Below are 17,406 nucleotides of genomic sequence, written 5' to 3'. Positions count from 1 at the left end.
TTATGCCAAAACAAGGGTATGAGAATTTTGTCGGTATGATATGACAAACAATGTAAAATATATTTGTAAAAATTTGAATACGAAAAAAATATGATACAGGTATATATAGGACTATCAGACTAGTCGAGCGGCTCACGAGCCGGCTCGACTTGACTCGTTTGAAGCTCGTCTGGAGCTCGACTCGACAATTATCGAGTCAACTCGGCTCGAACTCAGTTTATTAACCAAGTCAAGTTCAAACATGGGGGAGCTCGGCTCGTGGGCTCATGAGCCTAGGCTGGTTGGCGTATGCAGGGTGCTTTGGTGGGTTTTATAAACCATGAGGTACTTAACTGTTATATAGCAGTGAAAAAATTTTAAAAACTGACACTTACCCCCCCAAAGTGCAAAATCGTAAAACACCAAATTTTACCCCAAATCAATTTCATTTCCCCCAATTCCCAAATCGCAAACCCAAAGAAGAACCCTAAACTTGGAACCAGTGGCCTCGCCGTGAAATCAATCGTCTCCATCGCCGTCGCCGATCTCGCCAATCGTAAAAACAGTCACACAAACCGCAATTTCATCCCTCAAACCTTGAAACTAGGTTTGCTAACTCTTATCCCCCAAATCAACTGAAGCGTAAACCCCCAAATCGCAAAATCGCACCACCATGAAACTGACAGGCTTCATCTAGTGTTTTTGCAACAGGTGAGTTTTACATCTCTTCTTTCATCCCTTTCACGTTGTATTCCAAAGGACTAACTAGTTCATTTATTTTTGCACAGTGATTTCGCATGCTTATTGTTATGCTTATGAGTTGTACTGCTTTTGAATTTATGTTTGCTTTTGAGTTGTTTGTTCATTGATTTCACGCTACATTCAAGAGGATGATTATCACATTTATAATAATGTTTTTGCTTTACTGGTTTGATCGAGCTCGAGTTTGAGTCGCAATTCCAAGGCTCAAGCTCGAACTTGAGCTCGACCCTATAGTAAACGAGCCAAGCTCGATAAGTCGAAAACTCAACTCGACTGGACTCGTTTACAGTCCTAGGTATATACAGGTTTAATACGACAAATTGTCAATAATACGTTTTGAAAAATACGACAATATCGATTCTAGTTTTAGCACTTTTCATGGACCACCTAGTTAAAATCAATATAAATTTCAAATGCAAAGTATTCAATTCACGAATAATACGGATATACCGATAAAATATGACAATCATATAAATAATTTGCCAATAGTACTAATAAAATACGCAATAATACAAATAATTCACGAATAAAACGTCTGAGACATAGTTTACAAAAAATATAGATATGCTGATAAAATACGAAAATTCGCAAATGATACAAAATTATACGGCTAAGCATATAATTTGCGAATTTACTAAGTAAGCAAATTAGATCTTTTGAAGTTTCAACATTTCAGTTGTTATTGGTGTCATTGGGCTGCAATTGTTTCAAGAAATGGCCAAGCTTCATGATATAAACAACCTTATTTTTAAGTGGAAGTTTGCTGGGTTCTTGTAAATTGGGCAGCTGCTCATATTTCAGTTCAAGCCATTGAAAAAGAAAGACGCCAGAGAGAATATTGTGATACAGAAGTGCTGACATGCAAAGAGTTTCAGATGCAACAAAGAATGTGAAAAAGAGAAGCCAAAACTTTTGTAAGAATCATGGTTTAATAATTTCCATCTCCAGTTTCCCAAACCCAAATCCAATCGTATTCATACTTCCCATATAGTTGAAAGCAAAGCTTCCTCCGGTAAAATCCCTCGCTTGCTCTCTCATTCTGTTCTGGAGAACATGTATAGTGTTCTGTATTTTGTGATTAACTTACATACTACACACTACTACTACATGCAAACATCAACGAATGGTAACACAGGCAAACTCGACAATCCAAACCGATCAAAAATAGGAAAGTACAATTCTTGCTGGTCATTTCGAGAGCTGATGCATTGATAGCTTACCACCGATTCTTTTTGTATGACGAGATCCTTACCATGTGGCAGCAAATCTTGTTCTCCAGCAAAGGGATATTGTGTTACAACAGATTTAAAAAGAAACTTCAACCTTCATAGAAAGTAATCTGGTGCAGGCTTTTTGGCAGGAGCCCCTCTAGATTCCTGCATTTCGTTTGAAGATTTAAATCCAGCTTACAGTGTAATCAATTTAAGCAGTACCACCCTAGCAAGGCCAAAAGAATAAAGAATAGGAAAGAAAAAAGTGCTTGGGAAAAGAGAAATGTATTGTGGAATATAACAACACTTCTCAAGTCAGCCATGCAAACTGCCATATGTCATAGCTTCCTATGAGTAAAAGCTTCACAGGTTTGGGCAAATAGTGATCAATTAATGTGGACCAGACAAGGATGGACCAATGTTGTCCAATTAAAACCAAAATAGCAACTGGTATTTCACAACTAGTGTTTTCATGAAGAGTTAATTGGTAATAACCAGCACATTTTTCACTCAATGAATGTATAGCACCTCATCGGAGGAGAATATAAGCAAAATATTGGCTAAAAGAGATAATTGTCTCTGGCAGTCAATTGAAAGAGGATAAATACACAAACCTGTGGTGCAGCATCAAATACACGAAACTGCTTGTTGAGATTTTCATCCAGCTCAAGAATTGCAGCTACGTTGCCACATCTGTGACACATCCAATGATATCATTTTTACTCCTGAGGAAAAGGAATGAATTTTTTCAAAATGCCAATTCTTTACCTATAACAGTAATTTGGAGCAGACCAGACTGTCACTATCTGGTTGTTGAACATCCATTTATATCCCTCCATTACCAACTGATGAGCCCGACATATATAGTCAATGTTGTTTGAATGGTTGAAAGAAGTAACAACACTGCCACCAAATAGGAAACCAGCACCACGAGGACTCAAACCCCAAGTATCCACAATATCTTCAGGATCTGACCACAGGAGATCACACATTGCACCATCATGAGGTACTTCTTGTTTTCGATCAATCATTCGAATCTGTAAAACAGATCATGTCAGCAGCAAAATAAAGCTCCAGAGAGATTTCTAATAGCTGGTAGATGGCTTCTTTTACCTGATCCAGCGTTGATATGGCAGGAGAGAGACCACCATGAACACTAAAAATTTTATTCTCTATGAGAGCTGACAGACTGCAAAAAAATAATCAAAATTCAGAAGCCAAAAATAAATAAAAACAGAAAGCAAAAAATAAGATTGATATTGGTGACACTATAAAGGAAAAATGACTCAAAATGGCCACTTGAGCATTATCATTATGAAAATTTAGTGAAGAGGCAAAATAATAACTTAGTCATTGTATAATTACTTCAATAGTAGAATTTAGGGCACTATTAACATAGAAAGATGGTATTCAGAAATAAAGAAAAAAGCTTTTAATGCAAAACTTAGTCCTCCGGGTTCTTGGTCAACACCTTGAATTTAAAATAAGAATGGGCATAAACACAAGCTCCACATACAGAAGAGGACACCAGGTAATCAACATCGCAATAACATAATGGTAAAGTTTTCCAGGATACCCAAAAATCATTAAATTGGTCTACGAAATTACAACCATCCAATTGTGAGAAATATCAAATTATTTAACCATAGACAATTTAAAAGCAACCCCCACCTGTGCAACCAAATCTCCAACCATATTTATTAAAACTCTCTTACATCCCAAATTCCAACAAATAAGTGTTTCTTTCCGGGTTTTCTCCAATAGAAATTCACAAACCTTAAGTAGTCAAAAATATCAGTGCAATATCTCCAGACATTCACAGAACCATATTTACGTAGGCACTCATCATAGAACCCATATACCTGTTTTAGAAAAAGAAAAACCAATCAATACTCATAAGCAGCGAAATGAAAATATCAAATAAGAGGCTTAACCTGTGTGATCTGACGACTTTCATGGTTCCCTCTAATGAGTGTTATCCGATCTGGATATCTCACCTGATAGGAACCACATCATTAGCTGAAATTTTTAAGAAACTAAAATAACAAAAATAAATAATCAGAGCACTGAATGCACCATAATTAATTGATGCTTTCAATTTTCCAATTAAAATGGAGTAATGCTGAACAACCCTGAAAGGGTAATGAATTATAAATTTTGATATAGAAGAGGTTGATAATGATAGCTATATAGCACTTTAGCATCTCAAAAAGGACAATACTTGATTAGGTTGGCACAGATTGTTAGAGGATATACACTGGGTACTTAAAAATTTTGATTTTGGGGGTTTCATTAAAATTCATAATTTATAATAACATAGGTGAATCCTTACAATTTGGAAATAATTTTCTTGGGACTAAAATTGATTAAAGCCCATGAACTAATTTTGCAAACAACATGAACCCTAATATTCTAGTATTTTGCATACATCTTTGCAAAACCAGAACACCAAATAAGAGAGAGCCTTTAGAAACAGCTCTAAATGTTTGCCACCATTACCACAGAACCTCAACTTATAATGTAAAATTCATTTAAATGAATGTAATTTGGTACTCCCACAGAAGTCTCGGCATAAACAGCAATTAAAAGAAACAAAATAACCTTTCCAAAGCCATGACTTAAAAGCAAAGACCTGCCATTTGCATGAAAACTTAAAAAAGGAAATGTAAATTCCTAAGTTATTGGAAAGATATTCAACATTAAGACCCTTCTAGAAGATTAGATAAGATTAAATTGCAAATCCATACACCTCAAAAGTGAACCAGGTCCAGTTCATAGGAGAAAAAAGTCAAAAAATTTCAACACATAATTATGTACTATCACTACCTTTAGGGCAAGTAGAAGCAGAAATGTCTCGACAGAGTAAAACCCTCTGTCAACAAAATCTCCAAGAAACAAATAATTGGTCTTTGGGCAGTCACCTCCAACTTTGAAAAGCTCTTTCATGTCATAGAACTGTCCATGAATGTCACCACATATCTGTGTAAAAAACAGCCAACTAATTTCGGTCAACCAGAATTACAATTAAGATAACACTAAAAATTTTAGAGAATCAGTATTTAAACAAATATTCAAAACTCAAAAAAATAAAAAATAAAAAATCCCATACTGTCAATTTCAAGTATTTAGAAAGTAAGTAATGGCCTTCCCAGGAGCCATATTTACCAAGTCTACAGGATTTTAGAAACGTCACCAATCATTTTCCAAAATAGCAAACTTTCTAGCATACAGTTATATTGGCACCTCAATCTGACAGAATATATTTTGAAGTAGAAATGACAGGAACATTTATTCTTTTCCACAGAACCCTAAAAATGGCCCATTAAACAAGGTATTAAGTATTAACCCCAAAATCTAGAACTATGAGAATTGTGATTCGGCAAAAGTTTCTAAGTAGCCAAGAATTGAACCAAATTTTTATGTCTCAAACTAAATCCATAGCTTTTAAGCCATTGCTTAAATTGTCATACGGCCCATATCATCAGCTTGACAGGGGTTTGAGTTGATATCAACCACCTTAACAATTGGCAATAAATCCAACCAAATATGTAAATGGCCAACCATAACACCCACTATACACCAATCAAATTCCTATCTAAAACTGCCAAGTACACTTCATGTTTTTCATGAACTATATACGTCGTAAATCCACAACTCAGCCAGAATGTCTCAAACTCACACTAGACCCAGTTCCCTAGCTCTATGTTCATAAACATGAGATCGTACAGCAACCCCAAAGATGGAAACTAAATCACAGCAATGTAAAATTACCACAAGAGCTGGTTTCCTCACTTCCCTAGCTTTTAAATTTACCATTCTTCACCATATACTTGAAACTGAGGAACCAAATACATTTTAAACCCATCTCTGACTTAATTCATGCCAATAAAACCAAATCAAATCATCCCACTACATTCCTACTAACAACGAGTGACTTTCAATAACCTCAAAATCCAAATTTACACCAATCTTCTTTCATAAATAAACACACGGCAACACATGAAAATCTTATTTCTACTATATTCTCTTTTACCTCTTTTACAGAGTGAAGAGTCCAGAACACATATTTGCATAAATAAATAAATAAAACCAACCCACAAGGCAAAAATTGATTCATGACCAAATCAAAGTACTACAACTACACTACCGTCACGGTAACAGTACCGTGTATAAAGCATTTTTGTTAATATGCAACTAGCAATCCCTACTTTATCCCCGTTAAATCACAACCAACCAAAAACCGAATAATAAAAAGAATAAAATAAATAAATAAATAAAGTAATTACAGTGACAGGGGCATCAACACGTTGAACGTTGCTCTCTTCAACGAGAATCTCCATGGCTTTGAGACAAAGAGCCTTGACCTCCGACTCTTTCAAGGGCTCGCATTTCTTTAGCTGCTCTATTTGCCTATCTAAATCCGACATCTCTGGCTTCTGCTTCTGCTTCTTTAGCTCAAAAAATACTCGGCCGATTTTTTAGCGCTTTCTCCCTCTCTATGAAGTGTGAATCTCTGCATCTACAACCTCTCTTTACCACTACTGGGTAGTGGGTATCGCGTTTGTGTGTAGATTATTATACCGGCTGCTTTGGGTTTGGGTTTTGTTCAGTTTGTCCCTCTAGTTTCATCGATTTTATTTCCAGTTCACCCCCACACTTTTTACTTATTTCCTATTGGCGTTTCATGTTTTTATCTTCCTTATAAGCTCCCAAATTTTTTCATCTTTTTTATTTTTGGGTTTATTTTATACACCCCTTGCGGATCATTTCATCTTACATGCACACAAATTTTTTGAAAATTTGTGTGCATTGGAGCTCAAATGGTTGAATGATTCAATAGGGAGTCTTGGGTGTATTACTCAAGAAATCTTGAATTCAAGTCCCTCCTTGGTTGCTAATAGGGGTAACCACTATACTGGAGCTCTAACCCGACTGATAATTCGAAGGTATAGACCCAAGAAATCCTGAATTCAAGTCCCTCCTTGGTTGTTAATAGGGATAGCCACTATACTGGAGCTCTAACCCGACTGATAATTTTAAGGTCCTAAAAGATTATTTGAGGTGCGCGTAAACCGGTCTAGACACCCAATCATTAAAAAAAAAAAGTTTTTGAAAATTGTTAATAACCTCTTTATAATTATTAAAAAAAAAACTCGATACAAGAGGATATTAAATGATTTAAAGAGATTAATTAATAATTATAGGGAGATTTTTTTTTTTTTAATGATTTTCAAAAATTTTGGCTATACTTTAAATAATTCCCCAAGTTTATCTAAAATAAACACTTTTTCTTTTTATAAAGCGAAATATATTTTTTCTTTTTTAGACTAGTTCAGGGTTTGCTGGCACTCACAACAGTAATTAATTTTATGATTACAAGTATTAATATTTTTCTTCATAATAATTTTTAATTAATAATAAATTCATCGATTTTTTTCTTCAAAATTATTATTTTAAATTAAATTAAATATAAATATAAATAATAATCAAAATATCGATATGATAATTTTACCCTTTTTAAAGGATCTTTCTTTTCTGTCTTGTTAAGAGAAGTCAGTACTAATGCTAGTGACAATAATCAATCTCCTCATAACAAGTATCTAAAACAAATAAAATATATATTTTTTTATTTTATTTAAAATAATGAGTGAGATCATTTGGCCTTTTGCATCATCACTTAAGTATAATTAATAGGCCGAACGACTTGTGCATACCCAAGGTTTACTGTAATGACAAGTTGGTATCCAAAAAATTTTAAAATGACAAATAGGTACCTTCCGTCATGTTCTGTTAGTGATTTTTGTTTATTAATAGTAAAAAGACTAAAATGCTCTTCAAAGTTTCAATTTTAGTTTTTTATAAATTTAAAAATTTCTAAAAAACCCCCTAGGTTTGCTAATTTAATAACACCCCCATATATAAAAAGTTTGTTAAATGACAAAAACACCCCCACCACCCCAATGCTAGATTCCCGCCACCATCGCCGGAATCTAGCCGGAAAACTGCATTACGACACAGATCCGTCGGATCTGTGTCGTAACGTGCCGATCTTGCCTTTTCCGGTCAGATCCGCCACGGATCTGGCCGGAAAAGGCAAGATCTGGCCGTCGAAGCAGCAGCCAGATCTGGCCTTTTCCGGCCAGATCCGTGGCTAATCTGGCCAGAAAAGGCCAGATCTTGCCGTCGACGCCGCAGATGGAGTTTTGCGGCGTCGACAGCCAGATCTAGCCGTAGATCTGGCCTTTTCCGGCCAGATCAGTCACGGATCTGGCCAGAAAATGCTAGATCGACGCGTTACGACACTGATCCGACGGGTCTGTGTCGTAACGCAATTTTTCGGCCAGATTCCGGCGGTGGTGGCCGGAATCTGGCATTGCAGGTGATGGGGGTGTTTTTGTTATTTTACAAAATTTTTAAATATTGGGGTATTTGGTTAAATTTGTAAACTTAGGGGGTTTTTTAGAAATTTTTAAATTTATAAAAAACTAAAATTCAAACTTTTAAGGGCATTTTAGTCTTTTTACTATTAATAAACAGTAATAAACAGAAATCACTAACAAAACATGACGGAAAGTACTTATTTGTCATTTCAAAACCTTTTGGGTACCAACTTATCGTTACGACAAACCTTGGGTATGTGTAAGTCGTTCTCCCTAATTAATAATTAATATTTGCATAAACGAACCACACATTATTTGAGTTTATAATATATCACTACGTATGAGACACCCTATAATTTTATCACTATTAAAGACAAGCTCTAATCTTGATAAGTTTAACACTTACGACCCCATAAAAAGGCACATGCAATTTAGGACTTCCCACTACAGAAAGGCAAACTCTAGAGAAAGTAAATCTCAAATTGGTGGCAAAAGTCCACCACACCATTTAAATTTTTAGAACTTGCCACTATACATAAAAGAGTAAACTATCTTTCCCTCTTAAATAATGGTTTAATGACATTTTTCCACCTACAAACTTCTAAGATATCACTTTATTACTCAAATGTATATTTCGTTTAACAATTCAGTCATTATTACAACTCCACACCACCATCATTTTCTTCTCATATCATCACTCACCAAAACCCCTCAAACCCTACTCCTACCGACCTCATTAATCGTCGGTAATCGAGTGATTAGGGTTTACGCAACCACCCTCTTAAGTCAAATTCCAATCAATTCCAACCACTATTATCTAACATTCTATCACCAAAAGACTCATCGGCCCTCCTTCTTAAAAAACTGTAACAGCCTAAACTGCGTTTGCTCTCTATTCATTATTGAAATATAAATTTGGATAATAAAATGATATTTTAAAAGTCTATGAGTGGAAATGTGTCATTAAACCATTATTTGGGTGAGAAACAGTTGTTAACTCTATATAATAATCTCAAAAGTTAGAACCTACCGTGATAAACGAATTTTGTAAAACTTACATTCAAAAACCAGCTCAATATATATATATATATAGCTCTTTAAAGATTAATCGAAGTGTGCGTAAATTGATACGAACACTTCAGTTGTATAAAAAATATATCCACATTCAACTAAATAAAAAAATGAAAAAAAATTAAGCTAAGTTTCATGGAAAAATCTATTGAATTATTATAATGTTTGAATTATCAATTACTAACTTAAGGTTGTAAGTGGGATAACAACTCAACAGATATAAAAATTTATATCCCTCTAATTTGTCAGTATTATTTATGAATAATATTACATATACATCATTTTCATACAACATTATGTGACAAAATATGATTGGCTAATTTAAAGTTAAAATTAAACTTTCATCCAATCACATCTTGCCACATAATGTTGTATGAGAAATGTTGTATGAGGATGATGTATGTGTAGTATTATTCATTATTTATACATACCTTTTAATTATTATAATACAATTTGGAAGACGTGAGTTGTTAAATATTATGTGATTATACTTCATGCCCATGTAAAATTATTTAAGAAATTATTGGAGTTTTTATCTTTTAATTATAAAATTCGCGTCACGTAAACGACGACGGAGCCGGACAAAGACTGCCTTCTTGAAGCATTGGCCCTGTCGCTTAGCTCATTAATAAGGCATCGGTTTTCACTCTTGCCTAAATATATCTCCCGAGTCAATCCCCCTCTCTCATAAATCAGAAACCAGAATTCGGACGAGGATCAGGCAATCAATTCGTCATTAACTTAACAGAGGTGTGTGATTTCAATCACGTGTCATAACTGGATGATGATTTGTTTGCTTTAGGGTTTTGGGTTGTGATCGTTGTTCTGATTATCACTTGGGAATTGTGAAATTAATTGATTTTTTGAGGTTTTGATTGATCAAAATCTGATTTTCGATTGTATAGAATTTCGCTTTGTTTGTTTTGGGGTCAATATAGGTTGAATTATGGGAATTTTTTAGATCAATGTGATTTTGTTTTTATTAAAGGGGAAATTTGTGGTGCTGAGCAAGTTTGTTGATTTGATTATGATTTTTTGCGAGAAAAAGTAAAGCTGAGAATTGGGTAAGTTTTTTATTATAGTAATGTTACAAAATTTGATCTTAGAATTTAGAAGTATAGTGGAAGCTTCAATTTTTTGGTGTTTTTATGGGTTTTAACTTCACCCTGTTCATCATTGAATGGATTCCCAAGTTTAATCGATTGTAATTTTGTTATTACTTGTTGTGTGCAAGTCATTATTTAAGGTCAGTTGGTGATTAATCTAATTTATTGTTCTAGTTCAATGGCATCTTCGTCGGACTCATGGGTGAAGGAATATAATGAAGCGATAAAACTTGCTGATGATATCAATGGCATGATGTCAGAACGGAGTTCTTTACCAGCATCAGGGCCTGAAGCTCAGCGTCATGTGTCTGGTATACGGAGGAAGATTACAATATTGGGGACGAGGCTTGATAGCTTACAGTCTCTTTTGTCAAAGCTTCCTGGGAAGCAGCCCATGTAAGTTTAATAATTCAGTTGCATCTTTATGCAAAATCGATGGAGAAATTTGATTTAGTTTGTTAATGTTTGGTTCTTTTGCCTGTGATTTTTCAAAACGATTTGCATTTTTGTTTGTCTATGCACATGTTTATGGGAAGTAACATGTCTTTGTATTGCAAAGTATTGTGCTGGAGTTCTCTGATGAGATGTTGGTGAAGAAGTAACAAGTATTTATATTGTACATATATTTGCAGGAGCCTCATCTGCTTACTGCTTATATGCTTAAGAAAACCCCCTATTGTGGGTGAAGTTCAATTCATCTTTCTCTATCTACAATTTTGTCTGGAAAGAAAGAAAGTTCATCTCTATCTGAAAACATAGGTTTTGAAAGCTGACTGGTTCCTGTCCTTTATCTACATGTTTGCGACAAATTGTGGTTTCAATTTAATGGTAAATGGAGAAAAGGGGAAAAAGGGGAGAGGGGACGGCAAAGCATGGGTTATGCAGGCAGCTTTTAGTAGTTCCCCTTCAGTTTTGTTGCATGGTATCTACATTTTGTAGAACCCTAGATTGTTTCTTGACAAATTTTTAAATTGGCTTTCCCACATTCACCGCATTAATTTTCTGTTGATTGAACTGGATGGCTGTGTTACAATTCTTTATGATGTAGAAGTGAGTTAGGTGGTTGTAGTTTTCTGAATCTTCCTGATGCTATTGGTTGTGAATACACAGATCGGAGAAAGAGATGAATCGTCGCAAGGACATGCTTACTAATTTGAGATCAAAAGTGACCCAGATGGCTTCCACACTGAACATGTCAAACTTCGCCAATAGGGACAGCTTGCTTGGGCCAGAAATTAAGCAAGCTGATCCCATGAGCAGAACAACTGGCTTGGACAACCATGGCCTAGTTGGTCTTCAACGTCAAGTCATGAAAGGCAAGCTACTCCCAATTTCCAATTACGACTCTTGACTTGTTATATTGTGTAGGTTCTTTCTTGTGCACTTTTTATGTGAGACTTTTTATGATGCAGAGCAAGACGAGGGGCTTGAGAAACTGGAGGAGACTGTAATTAGTACAAAACATATTGCATTGGCAGTCAACGAAGAACTTGACCTACACGCTAGACTTATTGTATGATTTAATCTTATCTTCTGATATTATACTAATTTGAATGAGTTGTGCTACTTCATAAGTCTTATATTTCCTTGCTATCCCTCTGTGCAGGATGACTTGGACCAACATGTGGATGTTACAGACTCTCGCTTACGGGTAATATTCTTTTAGCTCTACTTTTTCTCTGATAGATACCCTATTCTACTGGAATTTAGTCACACCGTTTTTGTTTGTTCTGAAACAGCGAGTGCAGAAGAACCTTGCAATTTTGAATAAGAAGACGAAGGGTGGTTGCTCTTGTATTGGCATGCTTTTAGCAGTAGTCGGGATCGTTATTCTGGTTTTCGTCATATAACTCTTGATCAAATACTTGTAATGCTGAAAAATAACAAACAGAAGTATCTCCCCCTTCTGCTGTGTGTGGCCTGGTGTGCTGGCTTTTACTTATTGTTTGTTTGAACCCTTTTTTGCTTGATGTTAATTAATGGCTTTCTTTGGTACTTGGTGAGCCAAGTCGAAATGTTGAGGCATTCAACAACTGTGTAAATTACTGCTTTTTCGTTCTCACTATCTAGATGAGTAATGATAAATGATTGGGAATTTAATTTACTGTATTATTACTTTCAAGGTCTTTTTTCCCTCAAATTTTATAATAATTGTCGTCATATTGCTATTTAATTAAATATCAGAACTATTGTCTTCACTGCATAACCACTTCACCGTTTTGTCAAAGATCAAACAATAATATAATGTTAAAACTTTAAAGCCAATTTTATTCAATTTATGAACATAATTGGTTTTACAAATGAAATGAATCTCTCTTCCTGATTCTCCTACGTGTTAATGTTTTCTGTCTTTCCTTCACTTCATTACATTTTCGGCATCATCATTAGCACATGTAAAGTTACGTACCCACCGTATACGTCTCTGGTAACATTACCGTTATATCATATGCAGTGATGTTCCGACAAGTTACCTGTCGATCAACAATGGGAGTTACCGTTTCTGTTTACTAATGGACGTTACCTTGCAACCGTAAACGTTTTCTTCAACATACTGAAGTTTCTGAGACCACCAAACAGCCGTAACAGTGGATGTTAGTTCAACCATCAACTGACTGATGTTATTCCAACCGTCAATTACAGAGTCAGTTTCAAAGTCAATCAACGGATGTCAATTCCACAATCCGACAGTTTTACGGTCAACTAATGGACATTAGTTTCACCATACTTGACCATTAACTGGAGATGGAATTCTTACTGGCACTTAATCGAAGTACAACAGTAGCTCTTTACTAAAAGATCCTTGGATCTCTCTTCAAAAGTTTCCCAGGGAAATTTCAGGACAAAATTGGCAATCTTTGATAATTAGAACGTATAAAAGCATAGTAATCAATTTCTTTTTTAAGTATCCAAGCTATCTACACCCACATTAGAGTCTGCCTAATCTAGTACTCCGTTTTGTTGCCTCTTATATACTAGAGGTTACCATCAAGAATGTGACTTTGAGGAATACAAGGACTTTTCATCAAGGACTAAAAGAGTACACAGAAATTAGACCTTGAAACTCTTGGTCATGGCATCAACAACCAACTACTTGCTTGAAAATTGAAATTGAACATTCATGTTCTTCTGAATATGGAATACAGTTATCTTTTGTATACCTGTCAAGTTGTCAAATGGACTTAAATTCAACTAAAGATCAGACAATGTAACCAGAAGTTCATAGGATCCCGGCAAACGCATTGACATTGAACACAGCTATTTACATATCTCATGCCTGTACAGTTTTGACACCCGAGATCAANGATTGGGAATTTAATTTACTGTATTATTACTTTCAAGGTCTTTTTTCCCTCAAATTTTATAATAATTGTTGTTATATTGCTATTTAATTAAACAATAACACTATAGACACCGAAATTTTTACACCGAATTTTTGTACCGACCGATGTGGAACGCGTTTTCCCATTTCTTTATAATTTTTTTCTAGTGAACGGTCGTCCATCAAATTTGGACGGCTGTTCACTCACATTGACGCCCGTCCATCAAATATAGACGGACGTCTATATGCGAAGGACGACCGTCTATATAATATGGACGCCCGTCCCTATTAAAATAAAATAAAAAAGTTTGTAAAAGTTTAGGGACGGTCGCCCGTCCACAAATATGGACGGGCGTCCATATGCGAGGGACGACCGTCCATATAATATGGACGCCCGTCCTTATTAAAATAAAATAAAAAAATTTGTAAAAGCTTAGGGACGGCCGTCCATCCATTATGGACGGCCGTCCATCCATTATGGACGGCCGTCCATTAATTTTGGACGGACGTTCACAAGTAATGGACACCCGTCCTTTACCCAAATATGAAAAAAAATAAAATTTCCATTATAGATGACCGTCCATAAATTATGGACGGCTGTCTTTTTATTTATGGACGCCCGTCCAAAAGTAAATCGTAAAAAAAAAATTAATTTAATTAATTTTTAACACTGGACGGCCGTCCCTAACTTGTGGACGGCCGTCCATTAATTGTGGACGGGCGTCCATACTTAATGGACGGCTGTCCATAATGTTATTAAAAAAAAAAATTTCGCGTTTTAGTAATAAATTGTTTTTTTTTTTGTTTATATTAGCTTCTCCAATACGCTTCTCCCATTACAAGAGCTAAAACGAAAGAAAACCAGTGCCAAAATTCGTCGTCCCTGCTTCATCGTTGCCGTCTGTTCCTCGTCTCAGCGTCTGCATTCCTCAGCCATTTCTTCCCCAACAAACGTTTTCTCCTCATTTTCCAGGTACCGTGTGAATAACGAAAGCTATCATGTGTCCATTTCATCAAACTTCATTGCATCAAACTTCATTTAGCTAATTTTTTACAGTCGAAAGAGAGATACAGGAAAGGGAGATTACAGAGATTTGTTCAAAGGGAGATTAGAGAGATTTGTGCAGGTTAATAACGATTTTTATATAATTTATTTATGTAGTTTTTACCGTGAACATTTGATATAACTTAGTATTATTTAGTTTGTATTATATTTTGGATTGATATATGTTACAATAGAAAAACACTGATACAGAAAAATTGTGTGCGATGTTATGAATCAGATTAAAGAATAGGAAGAGTCCAGTTTGCCTCAGAATATGGAAGAGTCTAGTTTGCCTCAGAATATAGAGAGTCCAGTTTGCCTCAGAATATGGAAGAGTCCAGTTTGCCTCAGAATATGGAAGAGTCCAGTTTGCCTCATTTCAATGATATTGAGGTAAATTTATTGTATCGTATTGTTTATTTATTTTGATGTGTGTATAGTACATTCTAATTTTATGTATTTTAAACTATTAAATCAGGAAAATGAACGTGATGAATTAGAGATATGGGATGTGCAGAGGAAGAAGTAGAGCCTCATATTGGAATGATGTTTGATTCAGTTGATAGTCTGGTAAAGTATTACAAACGGTATGGTAACAAAATAGGATTTGAAGCAATGATACGTACGTCAAAGAAAGGCGAAGATGGAGAGATGAGATATGTGGTAGTGGCATGTTCTTGTTCTGGAAAGGAGAGATGTAAGTCTAGAAATACTTGAAAAAATAACCTGTTGCAAAACAGATTGTAAGAGTCGAATTAGTGCAGCTTTGAATGGTGAATGCAAATGAGAATAAATCAGTGTACTTGAACATAACCATGATCTTACAAGTCCGACAAAAGAAGATATTCAAGGTTAACGACACGATACAACCTTATGTGAAAAGGCGACTTGAGTTAATGATGTGCTGGGATTAGAACGTGTAAGAATTTTCAGTCATGTTCAGTTGAGGCAAGAGGTGTAAAGAATTTGACGTTTCTAGAAAAAGATTGTAGGAACTACACTTGAAAAAGTGAGAAAGTTACGACTTGGAGTTGGAGAGCTTCCGCAGTACTGAGTATTTTAGGAATGCAAAAGGAGAATTCAAATTTCTGGTACATGATTGATGTAGATGAAGAGATCGATTAGATGTGTTATGGGTTGTGCTAGATGTAGGGGGGGCATATAAAGAATTCGGTGATGTGTATCACCTTCGACACAACATATCGACGAACAAGTATGACATGCCATTTGCTGCTTTTGTGGGGGTTGATCATCAGGACATTCAACGTTGTTAGGTGTGGGTTAATTTTTCATGAGGACACTGAGACATTTGTATGGCTATTTCGTTCTTGGCTTGAATGCATGGATGTGCTCCTAATGGAATAATCACGATCAAGATAAGGCCATGCAAAATGCAATTGAGATTGTTTTCTCTGGTACAAGACATAGGTGGTGTTTGTGGCATATAAGAAGAAACTGCCTGAAAAGTTAAGGGGGTATAAGGAATATGAAACTATCAAGTTTAAGTTGCAAAATGTTGTGTATGATTCCTTTACGCATGAGAGTTCGAAGAGCGGTGGAACCAATTTGTTGATGTGCACAACCTTCACGATAATGCATGGTTATGTGGATTGTACAAGAAAGAGTACGATGGGTGCGCATCTTAAAGATACTTTCGGGTAGGTATGTCTACTACCTAACATAGTGAAAGTATGCATGCATTTTTGATGGGTATGTCAATTCCAAAACCACTTTGAAACAATTTGTGGAACAATATGATAATGCATTGCGAGTAAAGTGGAAAAAGAAAGGGAGGCTGATTTTAGATTTTAAATCTTGGATACCATGCATAACTAATTACCCATTGAGAAACAATTTCAAAGTGCATACACAACTGCAAAGTTTTAAGAGCTTCAAGATGAGATTGCCGGGAAGATTTATTGTGAGTTATTTTTCTGAAAAAATGTGATTCATGCGAGGAGTTTCAAGTTTGGGAAGATGTTTGGTTTGGAGATAATAGTCGCCGTGTTCCTCATGTAGTATACTTTGATGAAAGTTCGTGGATATTCGTTGCCTTGTCATTGTTTGAGTTCAAGGGGATTTTATGCAGACATGCCATTAAGGTGTTGATTCATAAAAGGGTTTCACACGTTCCGAAAAAGTACATTTTACGGGTTGGAGGAAGAATTGAACAGATGTCATACGAAAATTAAGGTCAGTTATAATAGGTGGAGCACCAACATTGAAGGACAACATTTGATAAGTTGTCTAATTTAATGCTGACAGTAGTGGATCTGGCATCAAACAATGAGGAAGATATAATATGATGACGGAGTTTATGATGACAGGAAACAGTTGGAGCAAAAGGAAAGTGAGGGAGGGGTTGTACAACAGTGACATCTCTTCTGAACCGGTTTGACTAGTCAAGATGGGAACAGTCCTCCTAAAGAGGGGAATACCGTAATCATTAGTCCACAGGCAGCTCGTAGCAAGGTCGTCCTCCATGTAGAGAAAGCCGTCGAAGATTGAAGAATTGTACGTAGGGTTTAAAAAG

At 35.6% G+C, this 17,406-nt stretch overlaps 2 protein-coding genes across 2 annotated transcripts; one reads left to right on the top strand and one right to left on the bottom strand.

The window, feature by feature from the left end:
- Positions 1-1,631: 1,631 nt before the first annotated feature.
- Positions 1,632-6,542, bottom strand: LOC116145231 (serine/threonine-protein phosphatase PP-X isozyme 2). Its single transcript, XM_031430661.1, has 8 exons — positions 6,239-6,542; positions 4,779-4,931; positions 3,887-3,949; positions 3,729-3,814; positions 3,066-3,141; positions 2,721-2,989; positions 2,567-2,645; positions 1,632-2,117 (listed from the first exon to the last, which is right to left on the bottom strand). The coding sequence occupies exons 1-8, from the start codon at positions 6,377-6,379 to the stop codon at positions 2,067-2,069; spliced, it is 918 nt and encodes a 305-aa protein (XP_031286521.1). The 5' UTR covers positions 6,380-6,542; the 3' UTR covers positions 1,632-2,066.
- Positions 6,543-9,953: 3,411 nt separating this feature from the next.
- Positions 9,954-12,618, top strand: LOC116145238 (syntaxin-51-like). Its single transcript, XM_031430670.1, has 6 exons — positions 9,954-10,153; positions 10,684-10,905; positions 11,620-11,825; positions 11,922-12,022; positions 12,116-12,160; positions 12,249-12,618. Exons 2-6 carry the CDS (start codon positions 10,688-10,690, stop codon positions 12,357-12,359), a joined length of 681 nt encoding a protein of 226 aa, XP_031286530.1. The 5' UTR covers positions 9,954-10,153; positions 10,684-10,687; the 3' UTR covers positions 12,360-12,618.
- The last annotated feature ends 4,788 nt before the right edge of the window (positions 12,619-17,406 follow it).

The sequence above is a fragment of the Pistacia vera genome, unplaced genomic scaffold (genome assembly GCF_008641045.1).
Source record: "Pistacia vera cultivar Batoury unplaced genomic scaffold, PisVer_v2 Contig460, whole genome shotgun sequence".
In the NCBI taxonomy this organism is placed as follows: domain Eukaryota; kingdom Viridiplantae; phylum Streptophyta; class Magnoliopsida; order Sapindales; family Anacardiaceae; genus Pistacia; species Pistacia vera.
This window is presented reverse-complemented; position numbering and strand designations above follow the sequence as displayed.

Excerpts from the sequence above, each read along its gene's own strand:
- LOC116145231 (XM_031430661.1), bottom strand. The coding sequence starts at position 6,379 with ATGTCGGATTTAGATAGGCAAATAGAGCAGCTAAAGAAATGCGAGCCC. Across the intron at positions 4,932-6,238 it reads GTGTTGATGCCCCTGTCACT|ATATGTGGTGACATTCATGG; the intron begins GTAATTACTTTA and ends TTTTTTACACAG. Across the intron at positions 3,950-4,778 it reads TGCTTCTACTTGCCCTAAAG|GTGAGATATCCAGATCGGAT; the intron begins GTAGTGATAGTA and ends GGTTCCTATCAG.
- LOC116145238 (XM_031430670.1), top strand. The coding sequence starts at position 10,688 with ATGGCATCTTCGTCGGACTCATGGGTGAAGGAATATAATGAAGCGATA. Across the intron at positions 10,906-11,619 it reads CTTCCTGGGAAGCAGCCCAT|ATCGGAGAAAGAGATGAATC; the intron begins GTAAGTTTAATA and ends GTGAATACACAG. Across the intron at positions 12,023-12,115 it reads ACCTACACGCTAGACTTATT|GATGACTTGGACCAACATGT; the intron begins GTATGATTTAAT and ends CCCTCTGTGCAG.